This window comes from Pseudochaenichthys georgianus, chromosome 1 (genome assembly GCF_902827115.2).
Source record: "Pseudochaenichthys georgianus chromosome 1, fPseGeo1.2, whole genome shotgun sequence".
In the NCBI taxonomy this organism is placed as follows: domain Eukaryota; kingdom Metazoa; phylum Chordata; class Actinopteri; order Perciformes; family Channichthyidae; genus Pseudochaenichthys; species Pseudochaenichthys georgianus.
This window is the reverse complement of record NC_047503.1, coordinates 10205789-10226597: the sequence shown is the minus strand read 5'-3', so window position 1 is coordinate 10226597 and position 20809 is coordinate 10205789. Positions and strand designations below refer to the sequence as shown.

The 20809-nt window shown below is 44.3% G+C and overlaps 1 protein-coding gene across 1 annotated transcript in view; it reads left to right on the top strand.

The window, feature by feature from the left end:
• Nucleotides 1-20809, top strand: part of LOC117451542 (equilibrative nucleobase transporter 1-like) — a 29667-nt gene that overhangs the window by 5660 nt on the left and 3198 nt on the right. Inside the window, exons 3-10 of the mRNA XM_034089904.1 lie at nucleotides 11002-11048; nucleotides 17959-18035; nucleotides 18132-18224; nucleotides 18614-18753; nucleotides 18837-18967; nucleotides 19863-20006; nucleotides 20382-20489; nucleotides 20577-20763. Coding sequence (XP_033945795.1) covers nucleotides 11002-11048; nucleotides 17959-18035; nucleotides 18132-18224; nucleotides 18614-18753; nucleotides 18837-18967; nucleotides 19863-20006; nucleotides 20382-20489; nucleotides 20577-20763 — 927 coding nt within the window. The remainder of the gene's footprint in view (nucleotides 1-11001; nucleotides 11049-17958; nucleotides 18036-18131; nucleotides 18225-18613; nucleotides 18754-18836; nucleotides 18968-19862; nucleotides 20007-20381; nucleotides 20490-20576; nucleotides 20764-20809) is intronic.

The following is a 20809-nucleotide window of genomic DNA, read 5'->3' as shown; positions in this document are numbered from 1 at the left end:
TATAAATAAACATTGATTGATTGATTGATTGATTGATAATCATGCTCCCAGTCCCACTAAAAGCCCAGATGAGTATCTGTCGTGGTTGACTAATGTCTGCTCAGTTTATAACTGTTTGGTTCATGATGTCAAACAGCTGATAATCCTAACATACAAGGCAGATTGGCCCACGTGCAGAGACGAGTTTACATTCCCTGTCTGTACGCCTGCAGGTGACTAGCCTGCGACACAGACGCGTGATATGTGGATCCAGACCGTCGCTGCTTTGGCTATTAAAACATGCGCTAAAACTCACACCGATTTTTCGCAAGTGACGGCTTGCGTACAGAACCCAACAGAAACTGTCCCAGAATTTTTCCAGCGTTTCATGACAGTGTGGGGTAATAATGCGGGCATTAAAAGGGAGGGCAATGATTTGTTCGCCATACAGAGTTTGTTACATCATTTAATCCCTGAAACAGCTCAGGCGTACATGATGGCGACTCCGGACTGGCAAATCAAAACCTGGCAAATCACAATAGCCACAATGTGCGCGTTACATCAGATATTTCTGACCCCCAGAATTGCCCAGCTGATGCAAAAGTTGCCTCAAAATACACAGGCTTATCAGAGTGTGGATAACTCCCAGCAGTTTCAGGGACAAAACCGCACACAGCAGTATCAAAATCAGGGAAGATCACAGGGTTATCAAGACAAGGGCTGGGGAGCACAGCAGGATACACAACCCTTGCCTGCTCTCCCCCAGCCCCCCCGCCATCCTGCATTATTGCCCCCCCCTTCCCTTACCAGTCACTACGACAGGCAGGCTCAACAGGGGCAAAACGGTCAGCAAAGTCAATTTAATAGACGATAGGGAGGCCATGGAGAAATAGGATCAAACTCACAGCATTTCCCCATTCAAGCAGCAACAATTCGCCTTTCCAATAACCCGCGTGAAGATCCGATTATGCCCGTTGATTTTAGCGGTAAGGCGGTAGATATTTTGATTGACAGCGGAGCAACATTGTCAGCAGTGCGCACGAAGGAGAAAGTGTGTGAAGCAACTAATCATTTTGTTATAACAATGGGAGTTTCTGGCATTCCTATGTCCGAGCCCATTTCAGAGAATACTAATATTTCAATCGAAGGATCAAATGTCCAACACTCTTTCATTATTTCAGATGGAAGTCCTATTAATCTAATGGGCTTTGTAAATTACAAGCAACAATACATTGCACTCCAGACGGATTGTTTTTGACTATTCCTGACAGCAAAGTCTATCAAGCTGTCCAATTCATTCAATCATCTCAGGACAACCTTTATTGTTGGTCATTTCCAGATTTCAACATGATTTCTGTTTTCTCAACAACAGGAATTCAGAAAATTGCTAGCATTTCCCCTGTGTGTGCTTCCTTAATGTCCCTTATGCGGCCTGTGTTGAATTGTCACTGCACAGCTGCTTTTAACCCATCAGATGACTATGCGCTATCAGTAAGAGGTTTTTGCAACAGCTCAGATCAGTTGGAATGTGAGCAGTTTCTATTTTTAGGACCCCAGGGGTGCGCATTGCCCCTGAGGCTCAAAACCACACAGCAGGCTCTTTATGCTGCAGACACGATCCCTCACCTCACACTAGCGGTCACTTTAGGAAGTGAACCTGAGAAAGTGGGGGCCATGGCAGCCCACTGCCATGCTCTGCTGGAAGCGGCAAAAGCTTCTCTCCCTCACACACACACACACACACACACACACACACACACACACACACACACACACACACACACACACACACACACACACACACACACACACACACACACACACACACACACACACACACACACACACACACACACACACACACATAATCTAATTAACCTCTGAGAAGAACATTACATGCTGCATCTCTCTGAGCAACTTTCTCTCCCTCAAAGCACATTTCTTCATTTACAGCCACCTGCACTCACACAATATGGACCCCCATCAGATTTTTCTGAGGTTCCGGCCACATTATGGACTAAACACAAGAATCATGTGGGGTTTGTTTGTTCAGCCCCTCCACACAGAGTCACACTTAAAGCCAATGCCAGATTACCAGCTATCAGACAGTACAATTTACCCCATAGAGCCATTTTGGGAATTGAAGGAGTCATCCAATCTCTGCTCGATCAGGGCGTATTAATCTACACCAGTGGTTCCCAAACTTTTTGTGCCCAAGGCACACCAAAGGACAAGTAAAAATCTCAAGGCACACCTATTGTGCAAAATAGCCCTTATAACACGTGTTATCACTCATTTCATGTAAAATATCTGTAAATGTGCATAATTATTTACTAATGCCAAATAAAATGTGACAAAGACAACTATATTACTCATGAAATATTTATTAACGAAATATTTCAGAAATTAATTTGAAACGTTATCAAATTAGGCTTCATCAAAGCAGCAACACAATCATAAGTGGGAGAAGATGGATGGATATTACTTTAAAAAAAAGTAATATAGTACACTACTTCGTTACTCTCTACATAAAGTAAATCGTTACTTTACTCGTTACTTTACTCGTTACTTTACTCGCAGGGCCGGCCCGCCCCTCCCTGCAGGCAGATCACGCAGACTGCTAAAGTTTCAAATGTTCTCTTTAGTTCAGTTTCCATTGTCACATAAGACTGATCCAGATCCTGAATGTGTTCCTATCTGACCATGGCTGTCCTCTGTCTCCTGCTATCTGACCGTGGCTGTCCTCTGTCTCCTGCTATCTGACCGTGGCTGTCCTCTGTCTCCTGCTATCTGTATATTTTGCGCAGTCTATCTCTGCTCACTCTGTTGCGTCGGCGTGTTCTCCTGCGTGTTGGCCATGTGTTGCACTGGAACCAGACACCGCACCAAGACTTCAGCCGAGCACGTACGAACTGCGCATGCGTGAGTGGCAATAACTCTCCTTACCAGCAGGTGGCGGTAGTGTGTATTCGTCATTCAAAACAGGCAACAACCGGAAGACAGAGAAGAAGAACAGAGTGTGAAAAAACAAACAACAAATAGCGTGTGCGGTAGCTCCACCTTAGCATGTGTTCTTTGCAGGTGCTTGTTGAGGTTTGACGTGGTGTTTACAGCAGTGGATAACAGCTTCTGGCCTGGACATAGTTTGCACCTCACCGTCACATTCCTGTCTATTCTTCGGATGAACTCAAAATAATGGGCATACCTCCACCCCTCGAGAGTTATCGCTGACTCAGCCATGTTTATGCAGCACTGCACGTGGAGATGTGGACGTGCAAGTCACGCAGATTACGTACATATAAACCTACAAAGTACTGATATAGTAAATTAAAAAATTATTATTTTTGTGTAGTTGTATATTGCAATAATAACGTATGGTTGTCAAAAAATCCCACTGCACACCCGGATTTGCCTCACGGCACACCAGTGTGCCGCGGCACACCGTTTGGGAACCACTGATCTTCACGACCAGCCCGTGTAATACTCCGATTCTGCCCATACCTAAACACAATCGCCCTGATGAGTGGTGTTTTGTCCAAGATTTGCAAGCTATTAACGCTATTGTCATTCCGACAGCTCCTATAGTGCCTGACACTAATTCAATTCTTGCATCATTGATCAGATCATCATCAGATTCAAAATATTATACAGTTATTGATTTGTGTTCAGCATTTTTCTCTGTTCCTCTGCATCCAGACAGCCAGTTTGCATTTACTTTTAAAGGTAAACAAATCACATACACGCGCCTCCCACAGGGGTATGTTGAATCGCCTACTGTGTACGCAGCAGCGGTTAAGAGAGATCTGAACACTTTGGTCCTTACAGGAGGTAGTACCTTGCTTCAGTACGCAGATGACCTGTTGTTGGCTTCTCCCAACATGGACGCATGTCGCATCGACTCCATTCTGCTCATGAAAAGACTTTCTGAATGCGGACACAGAGCATCCCTGGCTAAGTTGCAGTACTGCCAGACTGAGGTCACGTATCTGGGTCACATTCTGAGGGATGGACACCGACTCCTCTCGCCAGCAAGGATTTGTCTTTTGAACAAAGTGGCACCACCCCGCACAAAGAAAGACATGCTGTCTTTTTTGGGCATGGCTAACTATTGCAGACACTGGATATACGAGTACGCTGCAATGGACTCTGTCCTGTGTGCTGCCACTCTGCAGGCTGCTCCTAACATTGTTCAATGGTCTGAGGACATGCACACAGCTTTTCAGGACTTAAAGCGAGCCCTGACATCAGCTCCTGCCCTGGGGCTCCCTGATTACCATCAGCCGTTTCACCTGCACGTCCATGAAAAGGGGGGCTTTGCAACGGGCATCTTGGTACAGAAGCATGGCTCTAATTTCCGGCCTGTTGCATGCTACTCATCTCGACTCTCCCCTGTGGTACTCGGTATGCCTTCTTGCCTGCGGGCAGTGGCCGCAGTTGCAATTGTTATCAAACAATCCTCTCCCATTGTACTGGCCAGTGACTGTGTAGTTCATGTCCCACATGCAGTTTTGCATATTCTGAACACCTCTGCTACTCAGCATATGACAGCAGCAAGGCGATCTGGTTATGAAGCAATAATTCTTTCAAGCCCACACATCACACTTAAACGCTCTCCCCCTCTAAACCCAGCTACGCTGGTGCCAATTCCAGATTTTGAAATAACACATGACTGCGTCACAACGATTGACATGTCTTCTTCCCCCAGAACTGATATGTTGCAAACTCCTATCCCTAATTCAGATATGATTCTATACACAGACGGGTCTGCGAGCAGGCCGTCTGACACAGTACACTTAGCAGGCTATGCTGTTAGAAAGCCGGGCCTTGCCAAATGGCACGTCAGCTCAGGCCGCAGAGTTGTATGCTCTGCTGAGGGCGTGTATTTTGGCTAAAGATAGAGTTGCAACCATTTTCACAGACTCCAGGTATGCATTTGGTGTGTGCCATGACTTTGGTGTCTTGTGGAAAATGTGCGGTTTCTTAACATCGGCCGGTAAGCCTATTCAACATCATGCATTAGTAGCTGAGCTATTAGACGCTATCATGCTCCCTACACAGCTAGCAGTAGTTAAGTGTGCTGCTCACACAAATTCTGATGATCCTATTTCGCGTGGAAATGCGTTAGCCGACACCGCGGCTAAACAAGCAGCAGTTTCCTCCTCTTCTATGGTGCTCCAATGCCCCTCGACACAATCCGCAGAGCCCATTTGTTTGCCTTCCTTTAATGATGTCGCGGACATGCAAGCCCGCGCTGATGTTAGGGAGAAAGATTTATGGCTAAGACGAGGTTGTACACTTGACGCTGAGTCCAGCTTGTGGCTCCACCCAGACGGACGGATGGTCTGTCCACGTTCGTTCCTCCATGTTTTGGCACATGTTGCACATGGCAAATCACATGTAGGAAAAGGAGGGATGAATGGGATTATAAAGTCACAATGGTTTGCTCCAGGCATCACACTAGCTACACAGACCCTTGTAGACAGATGCATGATATGCCAGCAGACAAGAAGAAGAAGTGGTCAAGTTCAGCATGAACACTTACCGCCCCCCTCGGGGCCCTTTGTAAATATGCAGATTGACTTTTCACATATGCCACCATGCCAAGGATTCAAATATCTTTTGGTAATAGTGTGCCAGTTCTCCAAATGGGTAGAGGCCTACCCTACCAGAAAAGAAGACGCTAGAACAGTTGCAAAGTGTCTTCTCAAAGATGTTATTCCTAGATTTGGTGTGCCCACAAGAATTAACAGTGACAGAGGTCCAGCATTCATTTCTAAGATAACCCAGAGTCTAGCTACAGTGTTAGGGTTCAAATGGCAATTGCATGTTCCCTATCACCCACAGAGCTCAGGCCAGGTTGAGAGAATGAACTTGACTATAAAGGAGAAACTCACTAAAACAATGTTGACCACAGGACTAAAATGGGTAGACGCACTGCCGCTAGTTCTGTGCTCCATCAGAAGTTCACCAAATGCAACGACAGGGCTTAGCCCACACGAGGTATTGATGGGAAGGGTAATGTTCGCAGGATCTAGCCCCTCAGTAACACCCCACAAACTCACTCTTTTGTGGACAGATGATTACATGACTAACTATGTAAAATATCTAACTGACATGTTGAGAAAGTTTCACAGGCAAGTGGCTGACAGGCTCCCCCAGCCGGGAGAGGAGCCCACCCACCCGTTTCAGATTGGTGATAATGTACTAATCAAATCTCTTGAAAAGGATGCTCTGTCTCCCAGGTGGAAAGGTCCTTTCCAGGTGTTAATAGTGACCAGAACAGCGCTGAGGGTACAAGGGAGACCGGAGTGGATTCACGCTACAAGATGTCGTCTCTCCCCTCTACCGGATGCTGGCGTGTGAAGGCAGTCATCATCATCGTCATACTGGGTCTTCTGTACCTGGCCAAGGACGCCCTGCTCGATGGAGCTGTGGAAATCCCAACGACAGGTGGCGAGGGATCTCGCCCCTCTGAGTCAGAAAATAAGGTGCTCTTATCTAAGAGCGCAGGCGACTTGACCACTCAGGGCCCAGACCCTGAGGGCAAAACGACACCAACGGGCAAATCAGTGCCTAGCGACAAGGACAGGTTGTATCCAATCACCACAGCACACAGACATTCAGTGTGGTGCAAGAGACACAAAGAGAGAGAAAAGGAGGAAGAATCAGGAGGATTGTCTCCCTCCCTGATCATAAATCAGAGACTGTTTCTTTTAACTGTCCAGCTTCAATATGTGATTCATCTGACTGTGTTATTGTATTTCCTGTGTCCTTAGTTTACTCAACGTGGGAGATATATCCAAGGGACCAGTACCATGGGGACGGGGTCGCATCAGAGGGGGTAAGAATAGCTCTCAACACCATTGAAGAAATGCACCCAGAACTGTGGTGTAGCACTGTAGAACAGTTTAAGACACTGATAAGGGATAAGGCAACATGTAGAATGAGGAAACCAGATTACCAGGTTCCCAATCCAGGTGCTACTGCATGCAACATTTCTGGACCAGATAGAAAAACAAATGTTCTATCCACTCCACTTAAATACTCAACAGGTGATGTAGATTTTTCAAAAAAGGCCTTAATCACTCCTTTTAAACGAACTAAAACTAATTCTGCAGTAAGTTTAATGTTAGACTACGCGCATGAACGCAATATTAGCAACTGTTGGCTGTGCCAAAATATGCCAGAATCTATGCATTCTCCTATGTTTAGCCCAATTCCTTTCACGAAAGCTGACTATGAATTAGTCAGCTGGAATGACATAGATTCCAGAATTAGCGATGAGGCTGAGGACTGCTACACTCCTGCCTATCCAATAGACTCTGATAAACCGTTACAGTACGAGGGTCTAGTCTCTCTCATTGTTGATACAGTAAATACAAATTACCTGCCTGACGGTTTCAAACGATTGATGTTTTTAAAACTAATATATGTGAAGAAATACATTAACCAAGCTTTTGAATACAGATTCCAGTTAGCTCTGGTACAAACTAATTGTTCGGTTAATTCCACAAGTCCAACATGCACAAAACAACCACACATGGCATCTTTGTTAGTTGAAGCTTTAGTGACAGTGGTGCCCTGGTTTGGCTCCAGAACAGTGGACTCCGTTGAGGTTAAAATACATGACTGTACGCAACCAATACCCCTAGGCAATCCCCCTACACGTGACTGTTCAATATATGTTCCCCCAATTGTAGTACATGAATGGAAGAATGTGTCCATCTGTTTCCAGAATGAAGCAGGATCTCACACCTCTCCAGATGTGGGACACAGCGACTGTAATACCATAGTGAGGGTAAAATTAGCCAGAATTCCCCTCCCACAGAGAGTTTACTTAGTTTGTGGGAACCGAGCCTATGGCTGTGTGCCCTTTGACATTTTTTATGGCACCTGTTATCTAGCCTACCTAATTCCTTTAATCCGTAAAGTAGAGGCAAATGAGATTGCAGCGATACTTCCCTCTCTACACAGGAACAGCAGGTCCATTACAAAAGGACAACAGATAGCGAGCCTATTTTTGCCTTGGTACGGCATTTATGTTAGTCAGCAGGAAATCATGGCGTTATCCAAAGTAGTGGAAAATCATCTAAATGTATCTAACACAGCGATGTTAGCTGAACACAAAGAATTGCAGGAAGTTAGGACAGTAGCACTACAGAATGGCATGGCGCTGGACCTCCTCTTAGCTGCCCAGGGGGGCGCATGTAAAGTGATTGGAACTGAGTGTTGTTCTTTTATCTCTGATGCCACACCGGAAGTTATGGATATGATTCATGATACTGCTAACGGGATAAAAGAATTGCATGAAACTCATGGGTTTACATTTGGGGATTTAAGTGGAACCCTTGGATCCTGGGGAGCGGGGTTGGTTACATTTGTTGTTACTGTTTCAGTGTTTATCTTGGTTGTGCTAATCCTAGTGATTTGTTTGATCACTGTAGTTAAATTAGCCATACGCAGGGTTGCCAAGACTGCCCTCTAAGCCCCACAGAGGCTAGTGGGGTATTCAACTGTAGATGACACAATGTTGATGTACGACGCCGAGCTTCCAGACCCATGGGTCTCCATCGCAGTTTCTGCACCATAGGTACCCCCTTTCAGTGATTGATAAATTGATTAAAGTTGACACTCAGAATAAAGAATAGATGTTTTGATTTTTCCTTCTTCAGGTTGTTACAATAAAATGTCTGATTTTTCCTTTTCAGATTTTGAACAAATGTATTTGAATAAAATGTATGTAGTAAAAGTGCCTTACTCTTGAAGAAGCGTACTGAAGTAAACGTAATGCAATGTTAAAGATTGAGGACACTGTAGCTTTACAGATTACAGATTGATCGATTCATCACTGTGAATTTATACCTTAACTGGGAATCTTAACTGGATCTCTCATGATTCTGATTTTATACCTCAATTGGATTTCTTATAATCCTAAATTCTAATTGTGTTTTAATAAGTAATTGCCTTGAAGTAAATCTTTGAGATGTAAGCTGATTTTGAATTTGTGTTTGATGAATGAGATTAACTGAGTGATAAATGATAAAATATCTTGTTTTTGAAACATATATTTTACTATTATATTTTTGTATTGCATGTGTGTTATTATTGTGCTTTTTGACAAAAGAAGTCAAACACTGAAGAGAGATGATTTTTCTATTATGGTTGTCTGTATCAACCATTGTGGTTGAATGTTTCAATCTTATTCTGCTTTTGATGTAATTAATGTAATGGGAACCCACACAACTCTGAGGACGTTTTATTTGATTTAAGTAGTGACTGAAATATTCTTAGACTAATGTTAATTGGTTATCAATAAATTGATAAAAGAAAGGATCTGTGAAGGAATATTTTAATGTGATCTGTGCATTAGGAGACTTTTAGTGTTTTCTCGTATGTGTCCTGTTTGTAATTTGAACAGGGCAAAGGTCAAGAGGCCCTGCCTTTCCTGTGGGGGAAGTGTGGACCACGTTGGCTTTAACAGACCGGTTCTTTGTCTTCAACATGTCTGGTACTAATTAGGGAAAGTGCGCGATTACCAGCTCCCCCCCTTTTAACTTATAGAGATTCTCCTGCATTGCGTCCTCAGTGTTGTCAGGGTATTTCAAATGATGAGACACCTTGTGAATGCTCCGGGCCGTTTTGACTCTAAATAAACTTCAGTGGTTGATTAAGCAGATTCCAGCTTCCATTCTTTCATCGCATTGCTGAACAGAAGTTTTCTTCACACTTTTAAGAAAAAGGGAACATTGTTTCAAGAATATATAAAAAACCTCTCTATATTTAAGAGGAAAAATGTACTTTGTTCCTTCAACTATTAACACACAGGAATGTATAAAACCACACATATATTAGTGATAACATGATGCAACACACCTCTTATATATGGGTGACATTAAAATGAATATACCAAAAATACGCTGTATCAAACTTTCTGCATAATACTTTACATCAATTCCCACACACCCCATTCAAAGTGAATGGGCAGACGCGTTGGAAACCGTTTTTGAAGCTGCCGAAGCTGTAGTGTGGACGGGCCGTAACGCTGCGTAACGCGGCGTAGCGCGGCGTAACGCGGCGCAGCGCGGTGCAGACGGACCCGGTGGAAACTGGGGGTTAGCGCGAGAACAGAGCTTTGGGACAAGGTCTATGGCTAATTTCTGTAAACATATATCTGCATATGACTGCAGATAAATAGATAATCATGCTAATAAAAAGCAAAATCGGCACATGATAGCAAATAGGTTCCCAGATTGCATTTCAGCTAATGCGTACTGCCTCTTCTGCAGTCCACTGTTTACTTGCATGTTTACCTGCAATAATGCATGACATCCATGTGGTATAAATGCTTAAATTTGTAATACAGTTTGTATTACAGTTATTTCTACAGTTTACAGTTAATATGAAAAAGGGCCAGTAAGGCTTGCAGAGATAAAAGCAAAGAGTGTCTGGGCAGAGAGATTAGAGTCACCTCATTTGACCCCAAACCCTATTTGCCTGCAACATTTTCACACATCTAAAAGAAAAAAACCTAATGGGGAATATGCTCTGCCTGTATCCCCCTGTTTTTTGTGGCAGCATATATTTGTGTTCATATGGAAATCTCTCTTTCTTAAAGTTACTGTTTTCCTTAAACGGTAAGGAATGTGGATTTCTACAGTGTTCATACATTGACAATTTAAGTCAATTATTTATCGCTTCCTGTGTAAATAAATGCATATCTTAAAATATGCACTATGTCTTGAAGGTTAAATCAGGTAAAAGAGTCCACCGATGAAAAACACGTAGATATAATGGAGTATTTGTTTTGAAACACATTTTAACCCTACCACCTTATTTATTTAATTAATTAATTTCAACTAGATCTCAAACTCATAGAATATGTCATAGTTATATGACCTAATGCCAGTAAGAATAATTGCCAAAATATAATACATCCAAATTAAACAAATGTGAGTTCATAGTGCTGTTAAAATATTTACAATAATTGTTTGTACTTTTCATTTTTTATATTTGTCTTCCTAGATCTTTATACACGACTGGGACCATTCTTGTGGCCTTCTCCAGTGCAGGCAAGTACACACACACACACACACACACACACACACACACACACACACACACACACACACACGCACACACACACACGCACGCACACACACACACACACACACACACACACACACACACACACGCACGCACACACACGCACACACGCACACGCACACACACACACACACACACACACACACACACTGTAACATCCCGTCATGTCTGCTAAATTGTTCATGTCATGTTAAACAGGTTCATGTTATTGTTTCACGTTTAGTTCATAGCCCAGGTTAGATTTATGTTTAGTCAAGTCTTTTTGTTCACCTGTCTAGTCCTGTCATTGCACTTCCTGTTTTATTTTGTACTTACCTCTGGTCTCATTTCAGGTCCCTTTACTTCCTCCCTTTGTGTGTTTTCCCGCCATCGTCAGTGTCTGCCCCGCCCCTGATTGTTTCCACCTGTTCCCCCTTACCTCATGTATAAATAGTCCTGTCTCCCTTTGTCCTGTGCCAGTTCGTCTTGTGCCTTGTGCCATTTAGAGAGCCAGCTTGTCTCGCCCAGAGATTATTGTATTTTGTGACCATAGTCAAGTTTATTTAGTTTGTAATTTGCTTTGCTATGTTTTGCCTCTTAGGAGTGATGTTTTGTTTGAACTTTATACTTTTACAAAGTAAAGACTATTTTTGAACAAACTTTCTTTTGAGTCGTGCGTTTGAGTCCAAGTGTCTGTAAGGTCCTTAACAGAACGAACTGGCCAAAAAATACTGGCCACCGTCTGTTGCTTCGGATCACACCACCCCACCTGGATCGACGTTTCGCCTGGCTCCTCCGGAGAGGTTTTCCGGGGGACTCTGGTAACTTTCTGGTACAGTGTGAACTACATTTTGATCATAACCCTGCTGCCTTTGTTTCGGACCAAGCTAAGGTAGCTTTTATGTTGTCCCACATGTCTGGTAGAACCGCTGCTTGGGCTACAGCCGAGTGGTCAAGAAACTCGCCCATATGTCAGTCACTGAACATGTTTACCCAGACCCTAATCCGTGTGTTTGATCACTCATCACCTTCCAGAGAAGCCTCACGAGTCATTATGCAGATCAAACAGGGACAACAGAGTGACAGACTATGCAATAGATTTCCGTACTCTAGCAGCAGACAGTGGGTGGAACACCCCTGCTTTAATTGATGCCTTCATGAATGGTCTACAAGACTCTATAAAGGACCAGTTGGCACCCCATGAACTACCCACAGATCTTGATTCCATCATTGCCATGTCAATTCGCATTGATAACAGGCTTCATGAAAGGCAGAAGGAGAGAATCAGAACCAGTGCACGACCTCCGAGCCACATGGGGTACTCACCTGCCTTTCGACACCCATGGAGCTCCAGTCCACCTTCCTCAGCCTCGCCCAAGGAACCAGCGCCCTCGGCTGCACCGGAGGAACCCATGCAGCTGGTGAGCCAATTCTCTGCAACTGATTTCCCTCCACGTTCATTGACCATGGTACATATTCAAGTGCGTGACCAAGACATTACTGTGGGGACATTAGTCGATTCAGGTGCCGACAAAAGTCTGATGGACTGGAGTTTGGCAAAGAGACTATGCATCAAGGCTGTTCCGTTGACTTCCCCTGTTACTGCCAGTGCCTTAGATGGCAAGTTATTATTTAAAATAACCCATGTATCTGAACCTGTCCAAATAACCATTGACAATACACACATAGAGGAAATGAAATTCTAGTTATTTGACTCTGCACTACACCCCTTGATTTTGGGTTATCCATGGCTGATCAAACATAATCCGATCATTGACTGGCGATCAGGGAGGGTTAAGGAATGGGGCCCAGGCTGTAGGCTGACCTGTTCAGACCTTCCTAGGTTCTCCACAGAACCTGAAAAGGAACAAGACAAACGCACTCATAAGCCTGACTCCATTTCGGATTATCCCGACCTGACTAAAGTGCCCTTGTGTTACCAGGACTTAAAGGAAGCATTTAACAAAACTAGGGCCATGTCCCTACCTCCCCACCGACCTTATGACTGTCCCATTAACCTGTTGGCTGGTTCTCAGATCCCTAAAAGGAGACTTTACTCTCTCTCTGCACCGGAAAGGGAGGCTATGAAGTCCTATATTGACTCCTCTCTAAAAACTGGACTCATCAGACCATCCTCCTCCCCAGCGGCCGCTGGATTTTTCTTCATCGATAAGAAAGATGGTACCCTCCGTCCATGCATTGACTATAGTCCCCTTAATGAAATAACAGTTAAAAATAGATACCCACTCCCTCTCATGTCTTCAGCCTTTGAACTTTTGCAGGATGCAAAACTATTCACCAAACTGGACTTGAGAAACGCTTACCATCTCATTAGGATACGAGAGGGGGATGAGTGGAAGACCGGTTTTAACACTCCCAGTGGTCACTACGAGTACCTAGTCATGCCATTTGGATTATGCAATGCTCCGGCAGTTTTTCAGTCATTTGTCAACGATGTGCTGAGGGATTATCTCAACAAGTTTGTATTCGTTTATCTCGATGACATCTTGATCTTCTCACCCGATGAGGAGACCCACACCCATCATGTCCGCCAGGTACTGCAAAGCCTGATGGAGAATCAACTCTACTGCAAGGCTGAAAAGTGTGAGTTTCACGTCAAGACCATCTCCTTCCTGGGGTACATCATCTCGGCCAATCAAATCCAGATGGATCCAGAGAAGGTCAGTGCAGTGGCCAATTGGCCATCTCCCACCAACAGGAAAAAAGTGCAACAATTTTTAGGCTTTGCAAACTTCTACAGGAGGTTTATAAGAAACTTTAGTGGCATTGCAGCACCTTTACATGCTTTAACCTCTCCCCATGTCATGTTCAAGTGGAATATACAGGCGGATGAAGCTTTCCAGAAGCTCAAGAAACTGTTCACGACTGCCCTAATCCTCACAGTGGCCGACCCACGGAGACAATTTATCGTGGAGGTGGATGCCACCAACGATGGCATTGGGGCGGTGCTGTCCCAAAGATCTGTCCAGGACAACAAGCTACACCCATGTGCGTTCCTTTCACGTAAGTTGACAACTGCAGAAAGGAACTATGATGTGGGGAATAAGGAGCTTTTAGCAGTTAAAACAGCTTTGGAGGAATGGCGTCATTGGTTGGAGGGGGCTGAGCAACCATTTCTAGTTTGGACTGACCATAAAAACCTGGAATACATTAAGAACTCCAAAAGACTGAACTCACGCCAGGCTAGATGGTCATTGTTTTTTAATCGGTTTCATTTTGTATTGTCATACAGACCAGGCACACAGAATGTTAAACCTGATGTATTGTCACGTTTGTACGATCCTGAACCTGTTGCCAAAGAGCCCGAGAGCATCCTTCCACCTAACCGTGTGGTTGGAGCAGTTTCATGGCCAATAGAATCGGTGGTGAAGCAGGCAAATGGTGAGACCCCGGCACCTAGGGGTTGCCCACGAAATAGGTTGTTTGTCCCTGTTTCCGTTCGATCACAGGTAATACACTGGGCTCACACGTCTATGCTCACCTGTCATCCTGGAGTGAAACGCACAACCTTCATGATCAAGCAACGTTTCTGGTGGCAGGCTATGAGGAAGCAGGTGGCAGAATATGTTGCGGCCTGCACTGTCTGTGCCAGGAACAAGACCTCCACTGAAGCACAGATGGGGTTGCTGCAGCCACTTCCTGTTCCGCATCGGCCATGGTCCCACATCTCGATGGACTTTGTCACCGGACTACCGATATCAGAAGGTAACACCACCGTCTTGACGGTGATGGACAGATTTAGTAAAATGGCACATTTTATTGCACTATCCAAGCTTCCCTCTGCCAAGGAAACGGCAGAGGTCATGTTACGTCATGTCTTTCGCATTCATGGTTTTCCCAGGGACATTGTGTCAGACCGGGGCCCACAGTTCATTTCCCGTTTCTGGAAGGAGTTCTGCCATCTCCTTGGAGCCACCGTGAGTCTTTCCTCAGGATATCACCCCCAGTCGAATGGCCAGTCAGAGCGCATTAACCAGGAGCTAGAGACCTGAACCAGGCATCCTGGAGCAAGAACCTGATGTGGGTGGAGTACGCCCACAACACGCTGCCCACTTCCGCAACAGGACTCACACCGTTTCAGTGTGTGCACGGCTACCAACCACCTCTGTTCCCTGCCAATGAGGCCGAGGTCACGGTCCCATCAGCTCACGCTATGGTCCGTCGGTTCCGCCGGATCTGGGCCGGTGCTCGTCGGGCTCTCTTGCGCAGTGCCAGCCGGATGAAGGAGGTGGTGGATCGACGCCGGAGACCTGCTCCACCGTATCGGCCTGGACAAAGAGTTTGGTTAGCTACCAAGAACTTACCCCTCCACGTCATGTCGAGAAAGCTAGCGCCAAGGTTTGTTGGTCCATTCCCGATATCGAAGATCATAAACCCGGTGTCTGTGCAGTTACGTCTACCCAGGTCATTAAAGGTCCATCCAAGGTTTCATGTCGGCAAGATCAAGCCGGTCAGGGAGAGCTCATTGGTACCCGCCTCTAAACCCTCTCCACCCCCCCAGATGGTAGAAGGAGGCCCCGTCTACGCTGTAAAGAGACTGCTGGCAGTTCGTAAGCGAGGGCGAGGAAGACAGTTCCTTATGGACTGGGATGGGTATGGTCTAGAAGAGAGAACATGGATCCCAGCGAGTTTCATTGTTGATCCGGCCATGATTAAAGATTTTGATCGGGATCACCCAGAAGTTCCTGGGACGTCAGGAGCCGTCCCTAGAGGGGGGGGGTACTGTAACATCCCGTCATGTCTGCTAAATTGTTCATGTCATGTTAAACAGGTTCATGTTATTGTTTCACGTTTAGTTCATAGCCCAGGTTAGATTTATGTTTAGTCAAGTCTTTTTGTTCACCTGTCTAGTCCTGTCATTGCACTTCCTGTTTTATTTTGTACTTACCTCTGGTCTCATTTCAGGTCCCTTTACTTCCTCCCTTTGTGTGTTTTCCCGCCATCGTCAGTGTCTGCCCCGCCCCTGATTGTTTCCACCTGTTCCCCCTTACCTCATGTATAAATAGTCCTGTCTCCCTTTGTCCTGTGCCAGTTCGTCTTGTGCCTTGTGCCATTTAGAGAGCCAGCTTGTCTCGCCCAGAGATTATTGTATTTTGTGACCATAGTCAAGTTTATTTAGTTTGTAATTTGCTTTGCTATGTTTTGCCTCTTAGGAGTGATGTTTTGTTTGAACTTTATACTTTTACAAAGTAAAGACTATTTTTGAACAAACTTTCTTTTGAGTCGTGCGTTTGAGTCCAAGTGTCTGTAAGGTCCTTAACACACACTATTTAAGTAACACTTAGCATTTATTTTTGCCCCACAGGGTGAGATTAATTACTTTCCAACTTGTTTGATATAATCTTTTATCTAATAAAGTCATTTTAGCCAATTGTTTTCAATACCATTATTCGCCAAATATACAATCTTAGATCCAAGTACTTCATTCTCACTGGAAACCACTTGGAAATGAGAAACGACTGAGGAAAAAACATGTTTTAGTGTTAGCTTTTGGTGTAAAAAGGTATGGAGCTGCCAGGGGTCCCATGAGAACCCCAACCCCATACCCCTGTATTGCCTGTGTCTGTCAGCACCATAGGTCAGCACTGAAGTTAGCTTGTCTCACGGTACGTCCACACAGCAGCTTCAGAAGAATCTTCCACCGCTTCTCTGCCCATTGACTTTGAATGGGGATGACGTCACTTTGCCTCGCTTTTCGCCGAACTGCATTGTGGGGGAGCGAAGCGAAGATTTCCAGGATGTCCAGGATCTCCAGGATTCAAAAGTTGAGCAATGTTCAACTTTTGAAGCTGAGCTGGAAGCGCCAGCCAATCAAACACGTTTATGCAAATCTGACAGAAGCGCTAGCCAATCAAACCGCGTGTAAGCAGGGAGGACCAGACCGCAGTTCATTTCCTCATATTCCAAACGAGAAATTATAGTAGCAAATCACCCGGTTCTTTACGACCAGAACTATTAACGGGATACAAACCGGAGGAACCAGGCATGGAGGGAGGTGGCAGAGACAGTGGGTGAAACTGGTAGGTTTTCGCCTGTTTGGGGAGTTTATATATATATATATATATATATTGCTCGCATAAAATCCCCGGGGTTTTTTGCTTTGTATGTCGGGGGCGGGAGATTCATGTGATTGGTTGTCGGTCGCATTGCTCGCAAAAAATCCCCAAGCTGACAGACACGCCCAGCTCCAAGATTTTCAAGATTTTTGAAAAGCTACTGTGTGGATGTTCCGTAATAGCTAGTTAGCTTGATAGCTATTATCAGGTGCGTGGTGCCTCATCTTGCGGAGGGTGCCTCATCTGAAGCGCAAATGTGGCATACCTTTATGTGCTTATGCACACGGTTCCGTCGCGTGCTTCAACGGAGACGCTTCCCATTCACTTTGAATGGGGTGACGTCAAGCTTTGCCGAAGTTGCGCCGCTTTGCCTCCATTGCTCGCGCTGAAAGTTGAGAAAAGTTCAACTTTTCAAGCGCCGACGTAAGCGCCAGCCAATCAAATTATATGCCAGTACAAGCTCTAGCCAATCAAACCGCAGCTTGTGTGTCAGGGGTGGGAGATTCATGTGATTGGTCGAGTTTCAGACACGCCCACCGGCAAGCTTCAACGCACGCCGCTGTGTAGATGGGCTGTGGTGCGCTGCCCACATTGCTCAACTTTTGCAGCGAGCCACGCCAGTAAAGCTCCACTTCGCTTCCCACAAAGGCTATTATACCTGGTTTCAGTAGCATCGATCTGGACAAAACATTTAAAAAATACATTTTAATTTAGGAAAAGATAGAATATGGAATTACACACTGCCAGTTGTGAAGATACACCTGTACAAATGGTATAATTTCTTAACTTTTTAGTAAAGTTTGTTTCCTCCGTCATGTAGCATATTCAGAGCTGCTTTATCCTGCCTTGTCGTGTATCGCTGTGGGAGGAATTCTACTCCTTCTAACCAACATGCAGGTGAGTTCTGAGAGAATGTAGAAACAGGCCTTTACACTCTCCAGTAACCATTAGCCTATGCATTTTGTATTGCTGCATTATCTTTGTGTCCGTTAGGTGGGAAACCTGTTCTCCTCTCATCGCTCCACCATCATCACCCTCTACAATGGAGCCTTTGACTCTTCTTCTGCTGTGTTTCTGATCATCAAGGTACAAGGGAAGCCCCTATATTGATATATCCTGCCAGCTACTGAAATCATTATTTCCGTATAAGGGCCATTATAGGTAAAACAAATGAAATAAAAATATTATAAATATATAAATTACCAAAAAAGAACAAGTACATTGATTAATTCACAGCAAATGGCAGTGCTTGAGGTGGGGTGAGCTTAATCTACCTTGCAAGTGATGCAGTTTTTAAAAAGAAAAATGTCTGTAAATCTTTATCCTCAACTATTTTTTTGGGATAATACCCTGCCTTGTAAATGTTTTCGATGTCTTATCATTCACATTTCAGAGAGATAGTTTCCATTTGGTATCATTCAATGGAATCTGTCTCGATTTTTTCAATCCCCTGCAAAATGTCCTCTGCTTTCCAGGTTCTGCATGAGCAGGGAATCTCTCTGCGCTCTTCCCTCCTTGTCTTGTCCTCCTGCAGCGTCATCCACCTGCTGAGGACCTTCCTGCTGATGCCCAAAACCCACATCCCCTACCCTCTGCCGCAGCACTTCACCTACGGGTACGAACATCAGCTTGTCTTTGAAGCAGCTACTGTTTCATGGATCGGACATGGAATAAACAATCCCTTTTTTCTCTATATAGATTGAATTGCAGGAAGGCCAACACCTACAATGTGGAGCAGTTTGAGAGGATGAAAGACGGTGGCGTGATAGCTTCACAGGAGTCTCCAGCTGAACCTGAGGACCAAGCCCAGGCCCAAGACTCAGAAAATGGTACTCAGCCTTATTTTTGCCACATTTTCAGGAGTGGCTGTAGCTGTTCAATAAAGCTTCACACAGATCATTACATTTTAAACATTTCAAACTTTTTTTTTTTTTTTTAAATGACCTTTAATAATGATTGATCTAGGTTTAAATAGAGAACATATGACAAATTACCCAACCAACGTTTTTATCATCAATACATCTCAATAAATTACTGTTTTATTTTATAATCTTGTTGCCAAATATTATCTATTTTAAAATGGAATCCACAATTGTTTGGATCACAGGGCTTTCCTAATTGTATCTGCAGATTTGATAAAGAATAGCAACAAATCCTCTCATTTGACAAGCTTCTGTAATACCAGGGAATATTTGACCACTTTGCTTAAAAATGTCTGAATCACCGAATCAGTTGTCAAAATAGTTGATACATTTTCTGCAGATTTAGTTATTGATTATTCAACCAATCATTGCATCTATAACAACCATGTTCTGTACTTTCAACTGGCACGGAGTGAATGAGATGATTTATGATTTTGAATTTAGAGCTAAACTATTCCTTTAATCGGGGCCGTAACAAACTTTATTTTATTTAAACATTTCAAGTGCAAATGAGTTAATGTATTTAAAGATAAAAATTATTGTGCGATGGATAACTAAAAAAAGTTAAAGAAAAAAAAACCAAGTGTATAAAAAGTTATAGTATACTCATAGCAGTGCCTAATACAATCGCAAAAGAGTAAGATACATTATGGGAAACGAGTTAAATAGAAAGAGTTATATTTGACATGATATTGATACGGTCAGTGTCCTTTAGAAGGTGGAGGGGCAATACAGTTTCAACTTTAAAGCGGTTTTCATTGTTTTGTTGTTTCCTTTTTTTTTACAACTTTTACGTGTTTAGTGGCGAGTTTCCGGAGCTGTGTTCTGTCCTGGTTCTTCCTGTGGCACTTGTTGTGGTTATCCATAATGCAGCTGAGGCACTACCTCTTCATCGGCACGCTCAACCCCATGCTCAACCGGCTGGCCGAGAATGACCCTGACCTGGGTAACTCATTTAAAAAACGTTACTTGATTTAAAGGTCTCCCCTCATGCAAAATGCACTTTTTGATGTATTTTATACATAAATGTGTGTCCCTGGTGTGTCAGGGAACTCACAAAGTGTCAGAAAACAAAACCCTCTCTCTTTTCCTCCGTACCTACATCTCTAAAAACGGGGGTACAACGGAGCTGATCCAGATGTGTGTCCGATATGACGCGATATAAGCATCGCTAACACTCAAAGCTAACCTGTAGGCTACTGGAGAGAGCATGACATGGCGTTGAATTCTCCTGCAAAGCTTTCTCTTCTTCCTCTTATTTACCTTTGTCTTATGAGCCAAACCCAACTTGTTTTCTTCTTCGTTCTCCCTGGTTCCTCAGTGAGTCAGTACACCAATGCGTTTGCCATCACCCAGCTGTTTGGAGTGCTGTGTGCTCCCTGGAACGGACTCCTCATGGACAGACACAAGGGAAAGCCTCTGGCTCCAGGTACATCCCTATCTGCTCTTATAACTGTGTGTGTGTGTGTTTGTGTGTTTTGTGCAACAGAACAACTTCATTCATTTCTTGTTGTAGGAGAAACGGCGCTGGAAGCCGACCTGCGCTCCTCCTCCCTGTCTCTGCTCCTGACCTCCGTGCAGTGCCTGCTCTTCTCTCTGTGCGCCTCCTTTCCTCTCCTCCCCCTGCAGTACATCACCTTTGTTCTGCAAGTCATCAATCGCTCCTTCCTCTACGGCGGAAATGCAGCGTTCATTAGCATAGCGTGAGTAGCAATTACACCAGAAGTTGAACTCAGATCTTGTACTTAA